The sequence below is a fragment of the Pantherophis guttatus genome, chromosome 2 (assembly GCF_059756535.1).
Source record: "Pantherophis guttatus breed Tessera chromosome 2, ASM5975653v1, whole genome shotgun sequence".
NCBI classification, from domain to species: Eukaryota; Metazoa; Chordata; class Lepidosauria; order Squamata; family Colubridae; genus Pantherophis; species Pantherophis guttatus.
The window spans coordinates 247,997,985-248,025,728 of NC_142064.1; the positions used below are offsets into that span (position 1 = coordinate 247,997,985).

Below are 27,744 nucleotides of genomic sequence, written 5' to 3' on the forward strand. Positions count from 1 at the left end.
TGGTAGTTCTTAATCCACATATTGCTGGAGCCTAGCTTGTAGGATTTTAAGTATAACTTTATTAGTATTTGAAATGAGTGCAATGGTGCAATAGTTTGAACATTCTTTGACATTGCCTTTCTTCCGAATTAGAATGTAAACTGGCCTTTTCCAATCCTGTGGCCACTGTTGAGTTTTTCAAATTTGTTGACAAATTGAGCATAGCACTTTTACTGCATGGTGCTTTAAGATTTTGAATAGCTCAGCTGGAATACTGTCTCCTCCACTAGCTATGTTGTTGCTCAGATTTCCTAAGGCCCATTTGGCTTCACATTCTAGGATGTCTCGCTCAAGGTCAGTGACCACCCCATCAGTAGTGGGTTGCAAATCCCATTGCTACCAGTTTGCTCGTGGGCAGAAGCGCCCTGGCGGGTGGGAGACCCTCCCGCTGCCACCACTACTGGTTTGCCCGATCCAGGGCGAACTGATAGCAACCCAATATGCACCCCATATTGGTTGGTTGTATTGTTCTTCTGTGTAATTTTGCCACCTCTCCTTAATCTCTTCTGCCTCTGTTAGGTCCTTGCCATTTTGGTCCTTTATCATGCCCATCTTTGCATGAAACGTTCCCTTCATATCTCCAATTTTCTTGAAGAGATATCTGGTCCTCCCTATTCTATTGTTTTCTTCTATTTCTTTGCACTGTTCATTTAAGAAGGGATTCTTATCTCTTCTAGCTATTCTCTGGAATTCTGCATTCACTTGGGTGTATCTTTCTCTTTCTCCCTTGCCTTTCGCTTCCCTTCTTTCCTCAGCTATTTGCAAAGCTTCCTCAGACAGCCATTTTGCTTTCTTGCCTTTCTTTTTCTTTGGGATGGTTTTAGTTGTTACCTCCTGTACAATGTTGCGAACCTCCGTCCATAGTTCTTCAGGCACTCTGTCTATCAGAACTAATTCCTTAAATCTATTTGTCACTTCTACTATATATTCATCTGGGATATGATTTAGTTCATACCTGAGTGGCCTTGTGCTTTTCCCTACTTTCTTCAATTTAAGCCTAAATTTTGCAATGAGAAGCTCATGATCTGAGCCATAGTCAGCTCCTGGTCTTGTTTTTACTGACTGTATAGAGCTTCTCCATCTTTGGCTGCAGAGCACATAGTCAATCTGATTTCTGTGTTGACCGTCTGGTGATGTCAATGTGTAGAGTTGTCTCTTGGGTTGTTGGAAAAGAGTGTTTGCTATGACCATAGTATTCTCTTGACAAAATTCTATCAGCCAATGCTCTGCTTCATTTTGTACCACCACCAGGTTTTTCCACCAGGTGAGTCCCTCTAAAAAGAGAACCTCTAAAAAGAGAACAGGGCAGTGTGCGATTTACCATTCGGCCACTGGAGGACGAATGCCAGTGGTGATTTACCATAGGAGAATGGGAGGGAAATGACCTCACTAGGTGCATTCCGTCTAGGACTCAACACTCTGTCTCCTTTGCACCATTTGAGCTTCACAGGAGGTTTAAGTGGGTGCCGGAAAGTCTTGAAGGGAGGAGAACTAGAGGTGGGCAGGGTAAGCCGTGTGTGTGTGTGTGTGTGTGTGTGTGTGTGTGTCTCCGTGTGTCTCCGGGGGGGCAGAAGTTGCTCATGCTAGAGAAGGAAGGGACAGAAGCCAAGTCCCCATGCAGGTTCAATCTTCTGTGTCCTGGGGGTGGGAGACCCCAAATCCCATGTTCTCATGCCGCCCCACTCCACGCAGGTGGCAGAGGGAAGCGGTGCTCAGGACAAGCTGCGTTCCCCAGGAACAAATCCCAAAATAGGAGGGAGGGTCCTGGGGAATCCTTCGCCCCCTATAGCCTGGAGAAAGCTCCGAGGTCAGAGATGGGGAGAGCTTGGAGTGCAAATCTGGAGCAGGAAAAAAGAACATAATTGCAAGGCAGGAACTGCAGGAGACTGCCCACTTTCTCCTTCTGTGCTGCAGGAGACTAAAATACTGTTGGATCCTTAGGAATTTGTTTGTTTCGTCAAGCATGTATTAGATAACAGATATAAGTATAGATATAATTATGAATACATGAGATGGATACAAATGAAAGGGACAGTAGGCAGGCTGGTGCGCTTATGCACGCCCTTTAAAGAGGAATGGGGTGAGGTCGACAGTAGACAGTCTAAGGTTAAAGTTTTGGGCGTCCAATTTCTCCTAGGAGGGTGAATGAACCAGGGCATCACCAACCCCGGTGTTTCATGCGAACTCAGCCCCTGGGTTTAGGGTATGTTTTGGGAATCTGCCTGTGTGTAATTATGTAATTTTACTCTTAAAAAGCAAACCCTGAAGAAAGGGAACATCCAAAGCAGGTCACTTTGGGCATTTCATTTTTTTTTTAAGTGAGCTTTTATGTTTTGTTCACCTGTTAGAGTTTGCCTAAATCCTCTTGCAAGTAAATGCAGATTTAGGTTTTTATAAAGCAAGCCCTATTTTCTGAGAAAAAAGCAACTGAAAATGATCCAAAATACATTTATTCAGTCAGTGTTCCAAGCCCATGATGGAGATCAATCCTAAAGTTTGTACCAAACACACATTAATGCACAGGGACTAAATGCTCAATGTCACTGTAACGTAGCTGAGAAAAACATATATTTCCATTGGAATGTTATATTTTAACTGGGGATTAAATCCACCACTTTCTCATTAATCTCAGATATACCATAGAAATTGGGGAAGCCATTTGTATCACCGCCTGCTGGAGGCAAAAAATTGAACAGAGATGGCTGGAAGACTTGCTTGACCTGTAGCTACAGGAATGGTACTATGAATAGAAAGGTGTTTGGAGATCCACAAGATTCCCTGGACTCATTTGGAGTTGTACTACAGGACAGAGAAAGAATGAAAAGCCAATCTTCAGCGAGTGAGGAAGTTGGAAAAGGCTCTTCTGGTGTCCAGCCTGGGAGCTATGGGGAGATCTGTGCAAGAACTGGGCAGAAGATCCTGGAGAAGAAAACAATCCTTTCAGAAGTTCAGCCCTGGAACTTCAGGAGCTTCCAATACAAGGAGGATGAGGGTCCCAGAGTACTTTGCAGCCAACTCCACTACTTTTGTAGTCGATGGTTGAGACCAGAAAAGCACACAAAAGCGCAGATGCTGGACCTGGTTGTTTTGGAGCAGTTTGTGGCGCTTCTGCCCCTGCAGATGGAGAGCTGGGTACGAGAGTGTGGAGCAGAGACCAGCTCCCAGGCGGTGGCCCTGGTGGAAGGCTTCCTCCTGAGCCAGGTGTTGGAGCAGAAGGAGAGGACTGAGTGGCAGGTGAGAGACCTTTATTTGGGAACTCAAATTGGCTAAATCTAATAAACAGTATTTTTGATCTCTTAACCCTTGCCTATCAGAATTCTTTGGCATTCATTGTATGTGGAAATAATTCATGTAGGACATTGTTGTTTTATTTGTGATAGTCATTCCTTTCCTTCTTTCCAACCTCACTGATGAATTTCTGGGGTTTTGGAATGGTGTTCACAAAAGAAGAATCCACTTCTTGATATGTATTGTCCACTTATTCCTCTTCTTGTTTCCTGCCTACTTTTTCAAGTCTTTCATGATGGAGATCAGAGACCGTGAGGGAAGGAGGCATCCATCAAGTTCATCTCCAGAAATGTTTTTCAGGAAGATCTCTCAGGATGATCCAAATCAAGACACTATCACAGGTAATACAGGGCTCTCCCATTCCGCAGAGAGATCTCAGCTGTCTCATCTTCTTTTTGTCTTCTCTTCTATAGAACACCACCTCCTACATTATGAATTATACAGTTTAAAATTCTGTCTTCCTCACAGGGATGAATAGAAAGAAGGTGGCCCTTCCTGAATGTGGAGCTGAAACAGTGGTAGAAACTCCAATTCAGGTAAGAAGAGGAAATTTATTTATTAGAATTGTATTCTCCTTTTCCTTCAGAAAATCAAGCTGGTATACATAGTATTGCCTCCTTCCATTAATCTTTTTAAAGACCAGTACTTTAAAAAAGTGCTACTTGTTGCCAATTACTATTATAATAATTGTAATTATGTAATTACTCTAACCCCTTTTCAAGTAATCCTTCGTGATGCTCATTCTTTTTGTAATTCTTTGAGTTTGATTTCTGCAAGGATGCTCAAAAATAACTGAATAGTTACACTGGCAAATTACCATTTTAAAAAAAGCTTTGTTTACAATCAGTGATAGGAAAACTAAGTGGAACAGGTTAAAAGATAGCACTATTAAAATCCTTTGTGAGTTAATAGAAAATTCTCAACGTAAAAATTGTTCTGAAAGACCACATAATCAAGGAATTTTGGCTGGCAAAGTAAATTCTAATACCTTAATTTGTGCCTGAATTTGGAGGCCAAACAATCCAGCTTTCAAAAGCTAAAAGTTTCCTCCTTGGGAAATTTCTTCCGCTTTGTTATCTTCCATTCAGTTGATGTCTCAGATTAGAAACAACTTCCTTACAATCCAAGAAGAAGCAGAAGGCAAATCCCTAGCTGAGTTCTCCCAGCACTTTCATGAAGGGTTGAGGATAGACAGGACTGCAGCTTCTTGGTATACCATGAGCCATTTACTAAATGCCACATAAAATTCTTCACACATAGAGATTCCCACCTTTCCTTTGAAAACATAGGAAGGGTTGGAGTCATTGATATGTGCAGTTTCCAAGGCCCATCTGCCAGTTGATTCTCTCCAGAAGTCTTCTAATGGTGGACGAATGAATGGCGGATCGATCAATCCAAAGGAAATTTTCACTGAAAGGCTCTGACAGTTCTGGAAAATCAATAAAATTGATAAAACCTACCCAAAACATTCCTTCAACCCAAACCTTTTCTCTGTCTGTTTTCTCACATAAACCCTGTAATGCTACTTAGCAGAGCCATTTACCTTAGTGCATAGCTTTGCTTTGGGAATTATAAACCATAGGATCATTTTTTTAAACAATTCCTCCTGGACTTTCTGTGTACTCTCCCTGTCAGGAGAATCTTGTGTCCTTTGAAGAAGTGGCTGTGTATTTCTCCGAGGAGGAATGGTCTGAGCTGGATCCTGATCAAAAAGCTCTGCATTGGGAAGTCATGCTGGAAAATTACAGCAACGTGGCTTCTCTTGGTAAGGGTGTTTCCTTTTGTTCAATCAGAGAGTTCAGGAAGATATTTTATTAATTATAGGCTGTGTTTGATTATTATTAATTAGTATTATTATAAACAAAAATGTGTTATTTTCAGAGTTATGATACATGCATATAGAAATTGTTATTATTATTGTTACTTATATCATGCCATTGTAAGCATCCAAACATACAACATATTTGGATCTAACAAATCTCAGAAGGCAATTGATATAAATTCTGACAGATCGATCTTTTTCCCTAACCTTGCTATTGTTTTTATTGCTGTTCCCTTTTGAAGGTGATAATGGGCAGGACCATAAAGAGTCTAGGGAATCATTCCAAGTGTTCAGATATGGAGACGTAACGGAGAAGCTTGAAATGCAAATGAAATTCCAGAGGCAGGAGAGAAATCAGTCAAATAATTGGAATAAGGAAAGCTCATCTTCCATTGAGGCTCAGATGCAGTTTCTTGAGCAACCAAGTAAAATAAAGAAAAAATATATTGGGAAAGGTATAAGACTATCCAAAGACACATTAGATGTAAATGGACAGCATCTGATCCATGACAAAGGACAAGATTGTATATACAAAGACAATGGAAATCAATACAATTGGACTTTCACACTTTCTCAAGAAAATGGGTCACTTACATCACATAAAACTATTCATATGGGAGAGAAGCCATATGGGCATGGAAAAAGCTTCAGTGAAAACAAGACTCTTACTATTCATAAAAGGATCCACACAGAGGAAAAGCCATTTAAATGCATGGAATGTGGAAAGGACTTTACTTGCAACAGTAGTCTTACTTCCCACAAAAGGATCCACACAGGGGAGAAGCCATATAAATGCTTGGAGTGTGGAAAGGGCTTTAGGTGCAACAGTAGTCTTAATTCCCATAAAACGATCCATACAGGGGAGAAACCATATAAATGCATGGAGTGTGGAAAAGGCTTTAGGTGCAACAGTAGTCTTACTTCCCACAAAAGGATCCACACGGGGGAGAAGCCATATAAATGCTTTGAGTGTGGAAAGGGCTTCTGTGACCACAGTAGTCTTACTTCCCATAAAAGGATCCACACAGGGGAGAAGCCATATAAATGCATGGAGTGTGGAAAGGGCTTCAGCAAATCCAGTAGTCTTACTTCCCACAAAAGGATCCATACAGGGGAGAAGCCATATAAATGCATGGAGTGTGGAAAGGGTTTCAGCAAATCCAGTAATCTTACTTCCCACAAAATGGTCCACACGGGGGAGAAGCCATATAAATGCTTGGAGTGTGGAAAGGACTTCAGAATACATAGTGATCTTACAACCCATAAAAGGATCCACACGGGGGAGAAACCATATAAATGCATGGAGTGTGGAAAGGACTTCAGAATACATAGTGATCTTACAACTCATAAAAGGATCCACACAGGGGAGAGGCCTTACAAATGCATGGAATGTGGAAAGACTTTTACTCATAACGTTCAACTTGCTTCCCATACAAGGATGCATAGAGAGGAGAAGCCATATAAATGCATGGAATGTGGAAAGGGCTTCCTTGTAAATTCATCCCTTATGAGACATAAGATGATTCACACGAGGGATAAACCATATAAATGTATGGAGTGTGGAAAGACCTTTAGTCATGACATTCAACTTACTTCCCATAAAACGATCCACACAGGGGAGAAGCCATATAAGTGTATGGAGTGTGAAAAGGACTTCCATTTAAATTCATCCCTTATGAGACATAAGAGAATTCACACAGGGGATAAACCATATAAATGTATGGAATGTGGAAAGACTTTTAATCGTATCATTCAATTTACTTCCCACAAAAGGATCCACACGGGAGAGAAGCCATATAAATGCATGGATTGTGGAAAGGGCTTCAGCCGACCCGGTATGCTTATGACGCATAAAAGGATCCATAGAGATGTGGAGCCAATTTCTGAAACAAAGAGAGATTTGGGTGAAAATGTATGCTAATTTAGCAGGTTAAATCTATGGATTTTCCTATTAAATCGACTGAACTCAGAAAGGAGGTTTTTTTTGAGTTTGGCCCTCCCAACTGTATATGTTTCATTTTAATTATGAACGATTAATTTTTAGAATAGAATAGAATAGAATTTTTTATTGGCCAAGTGTGATTGGACACACAAGGAATTTGTCTTGGTGCATATGCTCTCAGTGTACACAAAAGAAAAGATACATTCATCAAGAATCATAAGGTACAATGCAATGATAGTCATAGGGTCATAGATCATAGGGTACAAATAAGCAAATCGTATTTGGAAACAGTCAATATAAATCATAAGGATACAAGCAACAAAGTTATAGTCATACAGTCATAAGTGGAAGGAGATGGGTGCTAGGAATGATGAGAAGATTAATAGTAATGCAGACTTAGTAAATAGTTTGACAGTGTTGAGGGAATTATTTGTTTAGCAGAATGATGGCGTTCGGGAAAACACTGTTCTTGTGTCTAGTTGTTCTGGCGTGCAGTACTCTATAGCACCGTTTTGAGGGTAGGAATTGAAACAGTTTATGTCCAGGATGTGAAGGTATCTGTATATATTTTTTAGAAATAAACTTCTGCTCCTCATGAGGGGCCACTGTCTGCATTTTTAGAGGTGCTGCTTCTGCTATTAAAATTTAACTTTCATGTGTAACTTGGGTTTTTTCTTTCTATTTTGCCTTTTACTTTGGATGAGTAGATTACATGTTAATTGCCAGGTTGAATGCTGTTAAGTCCAATACACTCCCTTGATGAACTACAATTAAAAACTTTTATTGCCTTCACAATGAGACTTCATCTGATTTATCACTTTCATCTGATTTATTGCATGGAATGGCAATGGCAAAGTTCTTTTGTCTTGAAGTGAAGTGATTTTAGCCATTTTTGGCTTTTTGATTATTTATTGAAAAAGTTAGATCAGTTATTGGTTATTTATTGAAAAGGCTACATTATTTATTGTAATTATTTATTGACGTTGCTATATAAATTTTTAAGAACTTTAGTATTTCATTCCATTTTCCTTATACATACTATTCCTTAATTCAAGAAGAGGAAAATCACTTTTGATCTAAGAAACAGTGTTGTTTGCAAACACTTTAAAATCTTTTTGAAATTGAACATTGCTTAAAGTTTATTTATTTGGTATGCTTTATATTGGCCATGAAGTCACTGAAGTTTTAAGAATCAGAGAACTAATAAAAAAATTCTACAATTACTTATTGAATTTTAAAATGGAAGAAGAAACAGTAAAGGAAACTATGATAACATGGGCAAAAAATTTCGGGCACACCATAGAACTAGATATTTGGCAAAAACTACGGGAAAGAAATTATAGATTGACAATGTCAGCAGCGTATATAGAAAATTTATGCAAAATGTTTTATAGATGGCATTTACGACCAGCATGGTTGGCAAAAATGTTCCCAAATAGGTCACCAGAATGTTGGAAATGCAAGCAGACACATGTGATGGACCTGTCCATCGGCGAAAAAATATTGGGGAAAGATAAAAAAGTGGCTAGAGGAAATTATTAAACAACAAATAGACCTAAAGCCAGAACTATTTATATTAGGCATACTAACAGGGAAATATAATAAAAGAATTCAATATTTATTATTACATGTAATAACAGCGGCCAGAATTACATATGCACAAAATTGGAAAAATGGAAACATACCCACAGAGGAAATTGTAATAAAGAAAATATTAGATTGCGCCAAAATGGACAAGTTAACAATGGAAATTAAAGATAAAGGAGAAACAGACTACTATTTAATATGGGATATATGGTATAATTGGTTAGATAGATTATCTAACCAATTATAGAGCTTAGAAAATTAATGATGAAAGATGATCAACAAACCAGAAATAAAATAACCATTTTCCTTTCTCTTCTACCAGATATTACTGGGCAAACATTTATGACTTATTTTTCATGCTGCACTAAACTTTTTATTTAAACATTGTTTAATACTAAATTACTTTTCCAGGTCGAAAAGCTATTTATATCATTGTATTTTTATTATTCAACCAATAATAAAAATACAATAGCATCAATGACATAATACAATATCGAATAGCAAAGGTAAATTTCCAGGGTAATTCTCTGTGGGAGAAGGCTCTTCCAGAGCCTTCCAGAGCCTTCTCTGTGGGAGCTCCTGCCCTTTGGAACGAACTGCCCCCGGAAATACGCACAATCTCTGACCTCCGAGTTTTTCGCTGTGCCCTTAAGACCCTGCTCTTCCGACAGGCAGGGCTATCTTTGTAAAGTAGTTTTAAATTCGGAGTTTTAAATTTTTGGGTTTTTAATGCAACTTGTAATAATTTTAATAGTTTTTAAATTTAATTGGGATTTGTATTGTGTTTTTACTTGGCTCTGCACTGTCCTGAGTCCTTCGGAAGAGGGGCGGTATAGAAATAAAATTATCTATCTATCTATCTATCCAGGGTAGTAAATAGGAATGGCTGTCAATTAGAGATTGTTGATTGTACATTAAATTGACCTACAGTATGTAAAATCTGGCATTAAACTGTAGTATTAACATAGGATCTTGCTAGTTTTCTATCCAGATAAGGTACTTACTTGAGGCCACATAATTGTAATCCAGACCAATCCAGTCCTCCTGCAGCACTCTGCCAGCCAAAAATGTGTGACTCGTTTTTGCCTGTCAGAATGCCTCTGGAGGTGGGGAGGCCAAAAACAGGCAGCGTGGGGGCCTCATGGGGTCTTCATGTGGCCCATTTCTGACCGGCAGAGTGCTGCTGGAGGCTATGGCAGCCAGAAACAGGTCACAGGGGGGCATGTGGCCCCCCGCAGATCATTTTGGCTGGCAGAGATACTGCAGGCCAGTCCTTCGAAATTTTCAGGCCGGCCCCGCAGGCCAGATTTAAGTACCTTGTGTTTGACACCCCTGTATTAGAACCACAATGAGGAACTTGGAAAATTGCTGTAGAAAATTTAGATTGGACCAAAAACATTAAGTTCCTATGGCAGATAACCAGAGTCAGACTAAATTGTGTGCCATATAGTAATTGAGCCGAAAGCTTGGCCTCAAACAGCTTAGTTGCTGCAGGTATATATTAACTTGTGGAATAAAGAAATCTTAAAAATACTTAATAATTTAGTTGAGGGGATGAAAGGGAACTCATCAAATTTGTGTATGACACCAAGTTAGGGAAATAGCCAATAATTTAGAAGATAAGCTCAAGATCCAGAAGCTTCTTGACAGACTGAAATACTGGGCTCTATCCAATAAATTGCAGTTCATTGGTGAGAAAAGTAAGTGTAAGGTCCCAAAATATACTTGAGTCACCAGAATGCCAAAGAGAGAAACTCAAGATGAGGCTTGCAAAAAGAGGCAGATTTTATTTATGTCCAAAAACAAAATGGATGGGACTATATCCAGAACATACAGATACAATGCATGTGAGGAGATAGCCACAGCTTGGGGAAGATATGGCGTCCTTTTTATACCCTCAGACACATCAGTTTAGTACCCAATTCTGGCCTCCTAGTTTAGGTTTGTATATTCCTTGTTGCCCTGCAAAGGAATAGACGCCTCCCAATTAGCATTATATCTTCCTTGAGCATTCCTTTGTTCTCCCAATTGCTCATTTGGCCCCCTGGTTCTGCAAGGAGCAAGCTTATAGAGATCAAAGGTATAAGTTAGGGCTGAAGTATAAATTTTCCCTCAGATGATGTCTGCAGTTTCAACTGAGATACATACCATGCTCTTGGATGGCACAAGAAAAACAAGAAGAAGATTGATATGGGTTCAGCTCAAATGGCAGGAACATATGTTTGACAAATACTAGATACATTACAGAGGCCTAATAAAAGAATATGCTTGTTACAGGAGAAGCAAATATAAAGGTACAATTTATGTGTGTTATACAAATACAAAGGCTATATATGCATTACAGGAACCTAATGGTTACAGAATAACAAGTTTCTACTAATTCTAGTATACCAGTATATCATATTATAATATTATTTATTATATCCTTATTACTGTTTCCCTTCATAAGGTTTTACAGAGGTATGGTGTAAGACCTCCGGGGTCCCTTCCAAGTATGTTACTCTGGAGTCTGTATTTTGAATCTCTTGAGTAAGAAGAATGGTACTTCTTGTCTGTTCTTTTGCCCCCTCTGTGAAGGGATGAAGCTTTCTATAGAACCCTTCCTAAAAGTGGAAGGCTGCACATGGGTGTTGCACTGTCAGAAGAAATCGGATTCTTTATCAGGAAGGAAACGACAGCCTCCTTCCTCCTGGGCTCCGATGGAAAATGCACCGTTTCCATCGCTTGCATAAGAACCTTCCTTGCACACAGAATCCACCAGGCGAGTCCCTCAGAAAAGAGAAGCGGACGCCGTGCGATTCACCATTCGGCCACCGGAGGGCGAACGCCAGAGGTGATTTCCCATAGGAGAAGGAGAGGGAAGTGACCTCACTGGATCTGACGCGACACTCCGTCTCTTTTGCACCCTTTGAGCTTCTCTGGAGGTTTAAGTGGGTAAGTGGCGGGTGTGAGTGTGTGTGTGTGTGTGTGTCTCCGCGTGCAATGTGGGGGGTCGGGGTGGGGTGGGGTGCAGAGCTGCTCGTGCTAGAGAAGGAAGGGGCAGAAGCCAAGTCCCCATGCAGGTTCAATCTCTTGAGTCCTGGTGTGGGAGATCCCGGATCCCATGTTCCCCTGCCGCCCCTCTCCACGCAAGTGGCAGGCAGAGGGAAGCGGTGCTCAGGAACAAATCCCCAGAGAGGAGGGAGGGTCCTGGGGAATCCTTCACCCCCCATAGCCTGGAGAAAGCTCCGAGGTCGGAGATGGGGAGAGCTTGGAGGGCAAAACTGGAGCAGGAAAGAAGAACATGGTTGCAAGGGAGGAACTGGAGGAGATTGTGCCCGCCTTCTCCTTCTGTGCTGGAGGAGGCTAAAATAGGGTTGGATCCTCCGGAGTTCAATTTCTCTTAGGAGGGTGAGTGAACCAGGACATCCCCAACCCCGGTGTCTCATGTGAACGGTTGCTTAGCCTGTCTGTATTCTGGGTATTTTTGTGAAGTCTCAAAGTTTGTACCAAACACAGATTTATGCACAGGGATTAAGTGCTCAATGCCACTGAAATCCTGTACTAGCTCAAAAAAATACTTCTTTCATTTTGGAATGTGGGTTCTTCACAGTTAAATCCTCCGCTTTCTCATTAATCTCAGATATACCATAGAAATTGGGGAATCCATTTGTAATACCCTCTGCTGTAGGCAAAAAATTGGACAGAGATGGCTGGAAGACTTGCTTGACCTGTAGCTACAGGAATGGTACTATGAATAGAAAGGTGTTTGGAGATCCACAAGATTCCCTGGACCCCTTTGGAGGTGCACTACAGGACAGAGAAAGAATGAAAAGCCAATCTTTAGCGAGTGAGGAAATTGGAAAAGGACCTTCTGGTGTCCAGCCTGGGAGCTATGGGGAGATCTGTGCAAGAACTGGGCAGAAGATCCTGGAGGAGAAAACCACCCTTTCAGAAGTTCAGCCCTGGAACTTCAGGAGCTTCCAATACAAGGAGGATGAGGGTCCCCGAGGACTTTGCAATCAACTCCATTCCTTTTGTAGTCGATGGTTGAAACCAGAAAAGCACACAAAAGCGCAGATGCTGGACCTGGTTGTTCTGGAGCAGTTCCTGGCCCTTCTACCCCTGCAGATGGAGAGCTGGGTGCGGGAGTGTGGAGCAGAGACCAGCTCCCAGGCAGTGGCCCTGGTGGAAGGCTTCCTTCTGAGCCAGGCGGAGGAGAAGAAGGAGAGCATTGACTGGCAGGTGAGAAACCTTCATTTGGGAGCTCAGGACTGGTTAAATATAATAAACCGTATTTTTGATCTCTTAACCCTTGCTTACCAGAATTCTTTGGCATTTATTCTATGTGGAAATAATTCATGTAGGACATTGTTGTTTTATTTGTGATAGTCATTCCTTTCCTTCTTTCCAACCTCACTGATGGATTTCTGGGGCTTCGGAATGGTGTTCTAAAAAGAAGAATCCAATTCTCGATATGTATTGTCCATTTATTCCTCTTCTTGTTTCCTGCCTACTTTTTCAAGTCCTTCATGATGGAGATCAGAGATCCTGAGGGAAGGGGACATCCATCAGATTCATCTCTCAAAATGTTTTGCACGAGGATCTCTCAGGATGATCCAAATCAAGACACTATCACAGGTAATACAGGGCTCTCCCATTCTGCAGAGAGATCTCAGGTGTCTCATCTTCTGTATGTCTTCTCTTCTATAGAACACCACCTTCTACATTATCAATTATGCAGTTTAAACTTCTGTCTCCCTCACAGGGAAGAATAGAAGGAAGTTGAGCCTTTTTGATGGTGGAGCTGAAACAGTGGTAGAAACTCCAATTCAGGTAAGAAGAGGAAATTGATTAGAATTGTATCCTCCTTTTCCTTCAGAAAGTCAGAGGTAGTGTACACATAGTCCCGTCTCCTTCCAATAATCTTTTTTAAGACCAGTACTTTAAAAAAAATGCTACTTGTTGCCAATTATTTTTACGATAATTGTAATTATGTAATTATTGTAACACCTTTTCAAATAATCCATCAAGATGCTCATTCTTTTTGTAATTCTTTGACTTGCATCTGTGCAAAAATGCTTAAAATATTCACACTGGCAAATTACAATTATTTTAAAATGTTTTATTTACAACTAGTGATGAGAAAACTAAGTGGAGCAGATTAATAGATAACACTATTAAAATCCAATGCGAGTTAATAGAAAATTCTCAATGTAAAAATTGTTCTGAAACACCACATAATCAAGGCACTTTTGGCTTACAAAGTAAATTCTAACGTCTTGATTTGTGCCTGAATTTGAAGGCCAAACATTCCAGCTTTGCAAAAGCTAAAAATGTCGTCCTCGGGAAATTTCTTCTGCTTTGTTATCTTCCACTTCCATTCAGTTTGTATCTCAGACTAGAAGCAACTTCCCTACAATCCGAGAAGAAGCAGAAACCAAATCCCTAGCTGAGTTCTCCCAGCATTTTCATGAAGGGGTTGAGCATAGACAGGATTGCAGCTTCTTGGTATACTATGAGCCATTTACTAAATAAAACATAAAATCCTCCACACACAGAGATACACACATTTCCTTCTGGAAACAAGAAGGGTTGGAGTCATTAATATGTGGGGTTTCCGAGGCCCATCTGTGTAGTTGATTCTCTCCAGATGTCTTCTAATGGTGGATGGAGCCATTTAGCTTAGTGCATAGCTTTGCTTTGGGAATTTATAAACAATAGGACTTTCTGCGTACTCTCTTTCTCTGTCAGGAGGGCCTTGTCTCCTTCGAGGAGGTGGCTGTGTATTTCTCTGAGGAGGAATGGTCTGAACTGGATCCTGACCAAAAAGTTCTGCATTGGGAAGTCATGTTGGAAAATTACAGCAACGTGGCTTCTCTTGGTAAGGGTGTTTCCTTTTGTCCAATTGGAGAGTTCAGGAAGAAATTTTGTTTCTGATTATTATTAATCTATATATATAAAAGAGAAAACCACTCTTCCATTAATCATAAAATCTCCAGAACCATAAAGTCTACAAACTTGAAATTTGCCACGTATGTTCCTCTTGGCTTCTAGGTGCTCACTAAGAAAGGATTTTTCGAAATGACCATCAGAGCATTAGTATTTCCTATATATTTCCTATTTCCTGAGGGAGAGGAGAGGAGAGGAGAGGATCTATGGGTCCAGCCTGAGGGAGAGAAGGGGATAGAGAGGAGAGGCTTCTGTGGGGATAGCCTGAGGGAGAGAAGAGGAGAGGAGAGGCCAATCATAATTACTCATTAATTTTCAAACTCTAAGTGTTTATTTATCAAGCCCAATCACATAGTTTTGTAGCAGAGCACGGATATTCAGCTAGTTATTATTATAACCAAAAATGTTTTGCTATTTTCAGAGTTATGGTACTTGTATATAGAAATTATTATTTCTGAAATGCCATTGTAAGCATGCAAACATGCAATATACTGGAATCTGGCAAACATCAGAACTCAATTGATATGTAAATTCTGACAAATTGATCTTTTCCCTAATCTTGTTATCGTTTTTATTGCTGTTCCCTTTTGAAGGTGATAATGGGCAGGACCATAAAGAGTCTAGGGAATCATTCCAAGTGTTCAGATATGGAGACGTATCGGAGAAGCCTGAAATGCAAATGAAATTCCAGAGGGAGGAGAGAAATCAGTCAAATAATTGGAATAAGGAAAGCTCATCTTCCATTGAGGCTCAGATGGAGTTTCTTGAGCAACCAAGTAAAATGAAGAAAAAATATATTGGGAAAGGTATAAGACTATCCAAAGACACATTAGATGTAAATGGACAGCATCTGATCCATGACAAAGGACAAGATTGTATATACAAAGACAATGGAAAACAATACAATTGGACTTTCACACTTTCTCAAGAAAATGGGTCACTTACATCACATAAAAGTATTCATATGGAAGAGAAGCCGAATAAATCCCTCAAGCATGGAAAAAGCTTCGGTGAAAACAAGACACTTACTATTCATAAAAGGATCCACACAGAGGAAAAGCCATATAAATGCATGGAGTGTGGAAAGGGCTTCAGCAAGCCCAGTAATCTATCTTCTCATAAAAGGATCCACACAGGGGAGAAGCCATTTAAATGCTTGGAGTGTGGAAAGGTTTTTAGTTGCAACAGTAATCTTACTTCCCATAAAAGGATCCACACAGGGGAGAAGCCATATAAATGCATGGAGTGTGGAAAGGTCTTTAGTTGCAACAGTAATCTTACTTCCCACAAAAGGATCCACACAGGGGAGAAGCCATATAAATGTATGGAGTGTGGAAAGAGCTTCAGAGTACATAGTGATCTTACATCCCATAAAAGGATCCACACAGGCGAGAAACCATATAAATGCATAGAGTGTGGAAAGGACTTCAGAATACATAGTGATCTTACAATCCATAAAAGGATCCATACAGGGGAGAGGCCTTACAAATGCATGGAATGTGGAAAGACTTTTACTCATAACATTCAACTTGCTTCCCATAAAGCGATCCACACGGGGGAGAGGCCTTACAATTGTACGGAATGTGGAAAGACTTTTACTCATAGCAGTCACCTTGCTTCCCATACATCGATCCATAGAGGGGAGAAGCCATATAAATGCATGGAGTGTGGAAAGGGCTTCCATGTAAATTCATCCCTTATGAGACATAAGAGGATTCACACGGGGGATAAACCATATAAATGTATGGAATGTGGAAAAGGCTTCAGTGAACTCGGTAATCTTACATCCCATAAAAGGATCCACACGGGGGAGAAGCCATATAAATGCATGGAGTGTGGAAAGGGCTTCAGTGAACACAGTAATCTTATTTCCCATAAAAGGACTCACACAGGAGAGAAGCCATTTAAATGCATGGATTGTGGAAGGGTTTTCAGTCAACGCAGTAACCTTACCTCCCATAAAAGGATCCATACAGGGGAGAAACCATATAAATGTGTGGAATGTGGAAGGTGCTTTAGTGAATACAGTAATCTTATTTCCCATAAAAGGACACACACAGGAGAAAAGCCTTTTAAATGCATGGATTGTGGAAAATGCTTCAGCCGACCCAGTATACTTACTTCCCATAAAAGAATCCATAGGGATATGGAGCCAGTTTCCGAAACAGAGAGATTTTGGTGAGAATGTTTGCTAATTTAGCAGGTTAAATCAATGGATTTTCCTATTTCATCGACTGAACTCAGAAAGGAAGGGTTTTTTGAGTTTGGCCCTCCCAACTGGCAGCCCCAGAGAGAGATGGATATATTAATTTAAATGAAAACAATGTGCATGTTTTCATTTTAATCATGAATGATGAATTTTTGAATGTATTTATGTATATATTTATTTTTTTTTAGAAATAAACTTCTGCTCCCCATAAATAAATAAATAAATAAATAAATAAATAAATAAATAAATAAATAAATAAATTTTATTTCTATACCGCCCTTCTCCTGGAGGACTCAGGGCGGTGTACAGCCTATTAAAAGCACAAAGACAGATATCAGTTAAAAATAATTAAAATTATTAAATAATTTCGGCTCAGATTTAAAACCCCAAAATTTAAAACACCCAATTTAAAAATCATTACATTGATAGCCCGGCCTGGCGGAACAGCAGGGTCTTGAGGGCACAGCGAAATACACAGAGGTCGGAGATCTTACGCAGTTCATTCCACAGGGCTGGGGCTCCCACAGAGAAGGCCCTCCCCCTGGGTGTCGCCAGCTGACATAACTTGGCTGATGGCACCCTGAGGAGATCCTCTCTGTGGGAGCGAACTGGCCGGTGGGAGGCTGTTGGTGGCAGAAGTCAGTCTCTAAGGTACCCGGGTCCTATGCGATGGAGCGCTTTAAAGGTGGAAACCAACACCTTGAATCGCACCCGGAAGACCATTGGGAGCCAGTGCAGCTCACTCAGGAGGGGTGTCAGTAGCCCATGAGTGGCTACTGTCTGCATTTTTAAAGGTGCTGCTTCTGTTATTAAATTTTAACTTTCATGTGTAACTTGGGTTTTTTCTTTCTATTTTGCCTTTTACTTTGGATGAGTAGATTACATGTTAATTGCCAGGTTGAATGCTGTTAAGTCCAATACACTCCATTGATGAACTTTCAATTAAAGACTTTTATTGCCTTCAAGATGAAACTTCATCTGAGTTATCACTTTCATCTGATTTATGGCATGGAACGGCAATGGCAAAGTTCAGTCTTTTGTTTTGAAGTGAAGTAATTTTAGCCATTTTAGGCTTTTTGATTATTTATTGAAAATGTGAGATCAGTTATTGTTTATTTATTGAAAAGGCTACATTATTTATTGTAATTATTTAATGAAATTGCTATATAATTTTTTAAGAACTTTAGTATTTCATTCCAACATTGCTTAAAGATTATTTAGTTGGTATGCTTTATATTGGACATGAAGTCACTGAAGTTTATTAAGAATCAAAAAACTGTAATCAACTATTTTTAATTTTTTTATTGAAAAATCTGTATCCAAAATCTGTATCTGTATTCAAATACAGATTTTTCCCCCTTTTTTCTCCCCCCTCCTCCCTAACCCCCCCTCACCACCACCCCTGTGACTTCCTCAAAGTAAAATCCAAATTCATAACAGATTATATAATACTTTACCATTCCCTTACTCCATCCCCCAAATACTGACCCTTTCTTTCTAATAATATTATTATATCCCCCTTTTACTAAACATTTCAAAATAACATTCTACTGTAACATTGTGTAATAACTTCTGATTTAGCATAGTAATATTATTATAACTTTAGCAATAATCTACCTTTTTCTCTTCCCCCATACTTATATCTCTTAAATCAAACCTTTTATGTATATTAATATAACATTTCAAAACAACCTTCCACTTTAAAACTATATAATAAATCCTAATTTAATATTTAATCTTTAGTATATATTAATATAACATTTCAAAGCAGCCTTCCACTATAAAACTATATAATAAATCCTAATTTAACATTTATTCAACTCATAGTCTATCCATTTCCTCCTACTCCCATAAATATCTCTTAAACATCCCTTTTCTTATACTAAACAATCAATAAACTAGCCTGTCTCCACCCACTTTCCTACAAAATAACAATTCTTAATATCTTTATTCTTCTGCCCACCCTGCTAAAAAAAAAATAAATAAATATCCCTTATATAAATAAAATCAATGACTTTAAACTTGTAATCCATACAATGTCTTCTATAATGTCTTTAAACTGGATTGCTAACTCCATCACCCATATTAGGGTAACATCACATCCTAATTCCAACAGAATGTTCGGAATCCTCAGTTGTCATCTGCCCCCATCAATAATAAATATCTTCATGTATGTATATATAAAAAAAAAGAAAACAACCACCCGAGTGACGTTATAATTGTATTCCATATAGTATCTGTAGTAGTGGCTTTCTTCAAGATTATTAATTCCAACCATCATAATGGGGTAACAACCAGATCTTCTGCGTGCCCCAACGTAGCTCTCTTACCATATAACTCAGCATAAACGTAATACATTTATCAAAGAATCCAAAATAGATAATTCCAATCCAACAGTTTAAGGCTCTTTTCACATCCCAAAAATACAGCATTGCAGAAGTCTGTCACTCTCCTCAGGATAATATTAACCAATACTTCGCCTCAGCTGTCTTTTCATATATTCAATCATCTTTTAGATAACTGGCTTCACTGTTGCCTAGTTTAAAATTTTTTATTTTTGTGAGACCTATTTCTTTTTTTTTTTTCTTGACTTCTTGTGGGTTTGATCTCCATCCTGATTTCCTTTCTATGAGTTGTATATCACCTGTTCAGTTTTCGTTCTGATCTATAGCTTGATCTTGTTGGTTTTGCTTTTGTAGCTTAGATCGCCATTCAGGTTTCTTTTCTATAAATTGTATATCAACTGATTGATTTTCATGCTTGTCTGTGACTTGATGAGTCTTCACATTAGAATCCAACACCGCTTCTCTCATATTTATAAGTAGTCCATCTGGGACATCTAAAGGATCCAAAAGCGATTCATCTACCTCTGTAGCTCGATGTTTTTCCATTATTTCCAACTCCTTCTGCTTATCCTGTATTATACATGAAGATATTGAACTCATTTTCAAAATCTTATAATAAAATTCTTCCGCTTTTTCAACAGTATTTAATTGATATCTTTCTCCTTGATATCTCAATATTATGCCAACTGGAACATCCCACCTAAATAAAATACTTTGTTTTTTAAGCTCAGTCACCAGGAATCCAAATTTCATATAATCTACTAACATCTTAGGCGGTAGCTCTTTATATATCCAAATCTTTCTTCCATACAGTTGTAAAGTAGAATTAAAAGATTTTTGCACAATATTATTTCTTATTTCTTTGTCTGTAAAATAAATCACTACGTCTCTAGGCAGTTGCCTTTGCTTTGCAATCCAAGAATTTACTCTGTAGACTCTTATCAATCCTGCAAAATACTTCCTCAGGGTGAACCTTTAAAATCCCAGCCAGAATTTCAGCAGATATTTTCCTTAAGTCATCTCTGTTATTTTCCTGTAATCCTCTCATTCTGATCGCGAATTCTGTGAACCTGTGTTGCATCATTAAAACTTCTTTTTCAATCCGTTGTTTTATATTTTCTACATTGCAAGTCTTATGATCAACTTCCATTTTGAATTTTTCTTCTGAGCTATTGTCTTGAGGATTTATCAAATCATTTTCAATTCTTTGTATTTTATTATCCAAATTGTAAATCTTGTCATCAACTTCCTCCATTTTAGACTCTAATAACTTGATATTTGTATCCAACTTTATAACAATTTCTGAAAAACCGTTAGTCACTGTTGCAATCTTTCGTTGCAAATTGTCATACTTTGATTTCTTACCATCTCCTCCCAAAAAAATTCAATTAAGTTAAAATCATTTTTCTGAGTCTGTAGGTTTAAAACTTGTTACCGTAATTTGTGAATGGGGGAATCCCCCCCTCGCTGCATGTTTGTCTGGCTTTGTTAATTTAAACACCATCCTTCCACACAGACAAAGTCTTTTTTAAGAAAAGAAAGCTTCTTTCCAAACAAGATCAGTATCAGATCTCCAGGAAAAAGGAAACATAAAAGTAGAACTTTTTCTTCTCAATTATAGCCAGCAGTATTTATTCCGCTACTTTGTGGCTTGTTAAGAGACGGAAGGACTTTCTCTTTCAGCTTTCCCTTCTCAAGCCTCAGCAGTCACCATTTTAAATTTCTTTTTTCCTTTCTTCAATATCATTTATAAAATCAATGAAAATACTTGCGATTTAGGGTCCCAGGTCCAGATCTCATCCTCTTTGATTAAACAATCTGGTAATTTTCTTTAAAAGGCTTGTTCTCGTCGCCTGGCTCTGCAAAAAGGCAGAGGTCTCCCGAAGCCCGGAGCGGCGGCGGGAGAAATAGGGAGCCTCATCTGCTTCGTTCCCAAGAGTAAAAAAAAAACTCTGAGGGCTTCGCAGAGAGCTCTACCTGCCCTCACCTGCGCTGTCTCACATTTCCTTATGGAAATGGAGTTTTTCGAGCCGCCTTTCAGTTGTAAAGGCGGCTCTTTACAGGCGACGGGGCTGGCGGTTCTGAGGGACCGTCTGGCAGCGACGGAGAGCAAACCGGAAGCCTCTGTAATCAACTATTTTTAGAACTACTTCGAATAGGTAACAGTAGAAAACAGTGATCTCCTCTCAAACTTACAATAGAACACATTCAGGTCATCTGCCAGTTGATGATCCTCTTCTGTAAGGCAGGGAGATCTGCTGTTCAGACTTTTCCATGCATTTGCAGGTTCATTAACTGAGAACTGATTTTTCAGCTGTTCAGAGTAGCTTCTCTTTCCTACCTTGTCAATAGTTCCTGGCCTGATTATATGGGATCCTATCTCCTTTCCTGTAGGCTTCCTCTTTGGCACGACAAAGCTGCTTGGGCTTTGTCGTAAACCAAAGATGATTGTTGTTATGCATGAACAAGCTCTTGGTAGGCATACAAATGTCCTCAGAAAAGCTAATACATGATGTCATAGTGTCAGTAAATTCATCCAAGGCCACTGAAGCAGCTTCAAGAATACTCCAATCTGTGCAATCAAAGCAAGCGTGTAGCTCTAACTTGGCCTCCTCAGTCCATCTCTTCACTATTCTTACTATAAGCTTTGCAGTTTTGAGTTACTGCCCACAGCTGCATAAGGGAAAGAGCAGTAATCACCTTTTAATGTGGAATAGGAGTGATCCAATATGTTGTTGCCTCTAATGACATAATACTGCATATATATGAACAACTCGTGAGTGAGGTGGCTCTGTTAAAATCTGCTAAGACAATTAAGTAGGGAGTCTGGATATTTCCGTTCTCTACAAAGTACTGTATCTGGTCACCTGGAATCTACAGTGCGGTGCTTGTGCAAACTTGGTGTGGTATATAAGCCCCAACCAGGGGTGAAATGCTCCCGGTTCGGACCGGCTCGGGCGAGTAGGTAGCGATGGCGGCGGGCAGTTCGGAGAACCGGTAGCAAAAGTCACTGTCCCCGCTCCCCATGCCCAGCTGAGCTGCGCGATCATCAGAGCCTTTTTTTTTCTTTTAAATGGCTCTGACCAGCCAAGCTCTGAGATCCCAGCTGAGTTGCCTGCTAATCAGGCAACTCAGCTTGGATCGCCAGAGCCATGTAAAAGAAAAAAACCTTTTTCCTTTTAAATGGCTCTGCCTGCTAATCGGTAGCAAAAATCCTTCCCCCTCCCCCCCTCAGCTTGCTTACCTTAGCTGCTGGTCGCAACGCCTTGCTTTAATCCCTGCGCAAGCAACTGAATCTCCCTGCCTGCAATCAAGCAGGCAGGGAGTTGAAGTCTACAAGTCTTAAAGTTGCCAAGGTTGGAGACCCCTGTTCAATTGGGTTAGTTTTTTCCCCCTTTGGGAGCTTTAAAAAAATAGTTAATTGGGGTTTTCTTTAGTTGTTGTTTTTTTAGACCTAGCCATTTAAAGTTTAGGAAGTTTTAAATTTAGCTGCTTTTATATCAAAATAAAAATAAATAAAAATAATATTTGTGCAGCTTTCTGAGATTTAGTGTGTTTCTGTAGTGTTTCACTCTAACTACACAATCACACAAAATCTCACAAAGCTGTATGTGGAATTTTGTGTGTGTAAAGTGTGAAAGTTGGTTTTTTGGGCTTTTTGTGGCTGTGTGAGGTTCCTGCTTATTGCAGGGGCCATTTTGGGTCTAGCACAGCTGCTTTTACATTGTGGGTGAGCCTGTTGTGTTGTGTTGTGTGTGTGTAAAGTGTGAAAGTTGGTTTTTTGGGCTTTTTGTGGCTGTGTGAGGTTCCTGCTTGTTACAGGGGCCATTTTGGGTCTAGCACAGCTGCTTTTATATTGTGGGTGAGCCAGTTGTGTTGTGTTGTGTTTTGTAGTTTAAAAAAAGGCAAAGAAGTGACATTGACTTGGCCACGCCCACCTTACCACCAAGCCACGCCCTCCCAGTCACCTTACCACCAAGCCACGCCCACTAATTAAGCCACGCCCACAGAACTGGTAGCAAAAAAATTTAGATTTCACCCCTGGCCCCAACCAAAATAAATGAGGAAAACTCTTGCAGAGCATTAAATGGTTTACAGCTAATGAATAATGTTAATAATTACTGTGTTTCTCTGAAAATAAGACCTGGTCTTATAGTTTTGCCCCCCACCCCCAAAGATGCATTAGGACCTATTTTCTCAGAAACACGGGCAACACAGGCAAGCCAAGAGTTGGTGGGACAGATTGACACCCAATTGTGTATCAGTGAGTATATCCTGCTATCTGCCACGGGAAACTGAGTGTTATTACCAGCATCCATTTGATGGTCTATTTCAAACAGGCATTAATTAAGTGTAACTTTCCATGTTCATCACCAAATGACAATAAGGAATTGAGGGTAAACTTTGGGAGAAAGCTCCTTCTAAACAGTTTTTGTCTTCTAATCTCTAATATAGATCGCTAGTTATAGGGATCTATAGAGACAAGTATCAGATTCAATCACTAGAATAATAGTTTCCCATATTCTAGTTTCCATCTTCAACATTCCAGTATATAGTGAAGCATTAGAAACACAATGAGGGACTTGGAAAATTGCCCTTAAAATTTTAGATTGGACCAAAAACTTGAAGTTCCTATGGCACATAAGGGGATTGGGTCTAAATTGTGTGCCGTATAGTAATTGAGCCAAAGGCTCAGCCACAAAACAGCTTAGTTGCTGCAGATATATACACTGCTCAAACAAATAAAGGGAACACAAGCAGAAGACATCCGGGATCTGAATGAATGAAATTGTGTTATTAAATACTTTGTTGGGTACATACAGTAATTTTGTGTTCCCTTTAGTTGTTTGAGCAGTGTATAAACTACTGTATGTAAAGAACAAAGTATTTGATAAGGCTATTTCATTCATTCAGATCTCAGATGTCTTCTGCTTGTGTTCCCTTTATTTTTTTGAGCAGTATATTAACTTGTGGAATAAAGAGATCTTAGAAATACCTAATAATTTAGATAAGCGGATAAAAGGGAACATATCAAATTTGCGTACAACACCAGGCTAGGGGAATAAACAATATCTTTAGTAGATAGGCTCAAGATCCAGAAGGTTCTTGACAGACTGAAATACTGGTCTCTGTCCAATAAATTGCAGTTCATTGATGAGAAAAGTAAGGTTTTACGCTTACCGTGTTTCCCCGAAAATAAGACCCTGTCTTATATTTTTTTGAACCTCGAAATAAGCGCTTGGCCTTATTTTCGGGGACATCTTATTATTTTGGGACACATGGAGGAAATCAGAGGAAATGGGCACCGGCTGTGTATATGTTTAAATATTTTTGGGGAGGGCTTATTTTCAGGGGGGGCGTATTTTAGCACGTGCTCAAAAGCCCGATTGGGCTTATTACCAGGGGATGTCTTATTTTCGGGGAAACAGGGTAGGTAAGAAAAAACAAATACACTAGCACATAATAGGTGTATCTGGCTCAACAGAAGAGAGATCTAAGAGCCCTATAGACAATTATTTAAATATGAGCCAGCAGTGTGCTGCAGCTGCTAAAAGAGCCAATGCAGTCCTAGGATGCATCAGTAGAGGGATAGTATCAAGATCACATAAAGTGTTAGTCCAGCTTTCTCCTGCACTGCTAAGACTACATTTGGAACACTGCATCTAGTTACGGTCACCATGATACGAAAAAGATGTTGAAACTCTAGAAAGAGTGCAGAGAAGAACAACAAAGATGATTAGGGGACAGGAGGCTAAAACATATGAAGAGAAGTTGCAGGAATTGGGCAGATCTACCCTAATGAAGAAAAGGAATGGTGTTTTAGGAGGCTTTCAATATATGAGGGGCTGTCACAGAGAAGATGAATTCAACCTATTCTCCAAAGATCCTCTGATGGGATAAAAAGAAATGGATGAAAATCTATCAGAGAGACATCCAGCCTATAATGAGGAGAAATTTCCTGACAGAACAATTAACTAGTGGAACAATTTGTCTCCAGAAGTTATGGGTGCCCCATCCTGGCAGGTTTTCAAGAAGAGATTTGACAGGCATTTGTCTGCAATGGTGTAAGACCTCCGGGGTCCCTTCCAAGCATGTTACTCTGGAATCTGTATTTTGAATCTCTTGAGTAAGAAGAATGGTACTTCTTGTCTGTTCTTTTGCCCCCTCTATGAAGGGATGAAGCTTTCTATAGAACCCTTCCTAAAAGTGGAAGGCTGCACATGGGTGTGGCACTGTCAGAAGAAATCGGATTCTTTATCGGGAAGGAAACGACAGCCTCCTTCCTCCTGGGCTCCGATGGAAAATGCACCGTTTCCATCACTTGCATAAGAACCTTCCTTGCACACAGAATCCACCAGGCGAGTCCCTCAGAAAAGAGAAGCGGACGCCGTGCGATTCACCATTCGGCCACCGGAGGGCGAACGCCAGAGGTGATTTCCCATAGGAGAATGAGAGGGAAGTGACCTCACTGGATCTGACGCGACACTCCGTCTCTTTTGCACCCTTTGAGCTTCTCTGGAGGTTTAAGTGGGTAAGTGGCGGGTGTGAGTGTGTGTGTGTGTGTGTGTGTGTATGTGTATGTGTCTCCGCGTGCAATGTGGGGGGTCGGGGTGGGGTGCGGTGCAGAGGTGCTCGTGCTAGAGAAGGAAGGGGCAGAAGCCAAGTCCCCATGCAGGTTCAATCTCCTGAGTCCTGCGGGTGGGAGATACCGGATCCCATGTTCCCCTGCCGCCCCTCTCCACGCAAGTGGCAGGCAGAGGGAAGCGGTGCTCAGGAACAAATCCCCAGAGAGGAGGGAGGGTCCTGGGGAATCCTTCACCCCCCATAGCCTGGAGAAAGCTCCGAGGTCGGAGATGGGGAGAGGTTGGGGGGCAAAACTGGAGCAGGAAAGAAGAACATGGTTGCAAGGGAGGAACTGCAGGAGACTGTGCCCGCCTTCTCCTTCTGTGCTGGAGGAGACTAAAATAGGGTTGGATCCTCCGGAGTTCAATTTCTCTTAGGAGGGTGAGTGAACCAGGACATCCCCAACCCCGGTGTCTCATGTGAACGGTTGCTTAGCCTGTCTGTATTCTGGGTATTTTTGTGAAGTCTCAAAGTTTGTACCAAACACAGATTCATGCACAGGGATTAAGTGCTCAATGCCACTGAAATCCTGTACTAGCTCAAAAAAATACTTCTTTCATTTTGGAATGTGGGTTCTTCACAGTTAAATCCACCACTTTCTCATTAATCTCAGATATACCATAGAAATTGGGGAATCCATTTGTAACACCCTCTGCTGGAGGCAAAAAATTGGACAGAGATGGCTGGAAGACTTGCTTGACCTGTAGCTACAGGAATGGTACTATGAATAGAAAGGTGTTTGGAGATCCACAAGATTCCCTGGACCCCTTTGGAGGTGCACTACAGGACAGAGAAAGAATGAAAAGCCAATCTTTAGCGAGTGAGGAAATTGGAAAAGGCCCTTCTGGTGTCCAGCCTGGGAGCTATGGGGAGATCTGTGCAAGAACTGGGCAGAAGATCCTGGAGGAGAAAACCACCCTTTCAGAAGTTCAGCCCTGGAACTTCAGGAGCTTCCAATACAAGGAGGATGAGGGTCCCAGAGGACTTTGCAGCCGGCTCCATTCCTTTTGTAGTCGATGGTTGAGACCAGAAAAGCACACAAAAGCGCAGATGCTGGACCTGGTTGTTCTGGAGCAGTTCTTGGCCCTTCTGCCCCTGCAGATGGAGAGCTGGGTACGAGAGTGTGGAGCAGAGACCAGCTCCCAGGCGGTGGCCCTGGTGGAAGGCTTCCTTCTGAGCCAGGCGGAGGAGAAGAAGGAGAGCATTGACTGGCAGGTGAGAAACCTTCATTTGGGAACTCAAATTGGCTAAATCTAATAAACAGTATTTTTGATCTCTTAACCCTTGCCTACCAGAATTCTTTGGCATTCATTATATGTGGAAATAATTCATGTAGGACATTGTTGTTTTATTTGTGATAGTCATTCCTTTCCTTCTTACCAACCTCACTGATGGATTTCTGGGGCTTCGGAATGGTGTTCTAAAAAGAAGAATCCACTTCTTCATATGTATTGTCCATTTATTCCTCTTCTTGTTTCCTGCCTACTTTTTCAAGTCCTTCATGATGGAGATCAGAGATCCTGAGGGAAGGGGACATCCATCAGATTCATCTCTCAAAATGTTTTGCACGAGGATCTCTCAGGATGATCCAAATCAAGACACTATCACAGGTAATACAGGGCTCTCCCATTCTGCAGAGAGATCTCAGCTGTCTCATCTTCTGTATGTCTTCTCTTCTATAGAACACCACCTCCTACATTATGAATTATGCAGTTTAAACTTCTGTCTCCCTCACAGGGAAGAATAGAAGGAAGTTGAGCCTTTTTGATGGTGGAGCTGAAACAGTGGTAGAAACTCCAATTCAGGTAAGAAGAGGAAATTGATTAGAATTGTATCCTCCTTTTCCTTCAGAAAGTCAGAGGTAGTGTACACATAGTCCCGTCTCCTTCCAATAATCTTTTTTAAGACCAGTACTTTAAAAAAAATGCTACTTGTTGCCAATTATTTTTACGATAAT

At 40.3% G+C, this 27,744-nt stretch overlaps 1 protein-coding gene across 1 annotated transcript in view; it reads left to right on the plus strand.

Moving 5' to 3' along the window:
- Positions 1-1,451: 1,451 nt before the first annotated feature.
- The window catches only part of LOC117660349 (uncharacterized), a 30,064-nt gene continuing 3,771 nt past the window's right edge, over positions 1,452-27,744 (plus strand). Inside the window, exons 1-15 of the mRNA XM_087885171.1 lie at positions 1,452-1,545; positions 2,672-3,273; positions 3,554-3,668; positions 3,796-3,863; positions 4,963-5,092; positions 5,392-7,065; positions 11,128-11,138; positions 12,312-12,902; positions 13,184-13,298; positions 13,426-13,493; positions 14,412-14,541; positions 15,203-16,788; positions 26,412-27,002; positions 27,283-27,397; positions 27,525-27,592. Coding sequence (XP_087741297.1) covers positions 2,782-3,273; positions 3,554-3,668; positions 3,796-3,863; positions 4,963-5,092; positions 5,392-7,065; positions 11,128-11,138; positions 12,312-12,902; positions 13,184-13,298; positions 13,426-13,493; positions 14,412-14,541; positions 15,203-16,788; positions 26,412-27,002; positions 27,283-27,397; positions 27,525-27,592 — 5,754 coding nt within the window. The 5' untranslated portion in view covers positions 1,452-1,545; positions 2,672-2,781. The remainder of the gene's footprint in view (positions 1,546-2,671; positions 3,274-3,553; positions 3,669-3,795; positions 3,864-4,962; positions 5,093-5,391; positions 7,066-11,127; positions 11,139-12,311; positions 12,903-13,183; positions 13,299-13,425; positions 13,494-14,411; positions 14,542-15,202; positions 16,789-26,411; positions 27,003-27,282; positions 27,398-27,524; positions 27,593-27,744) is intronic.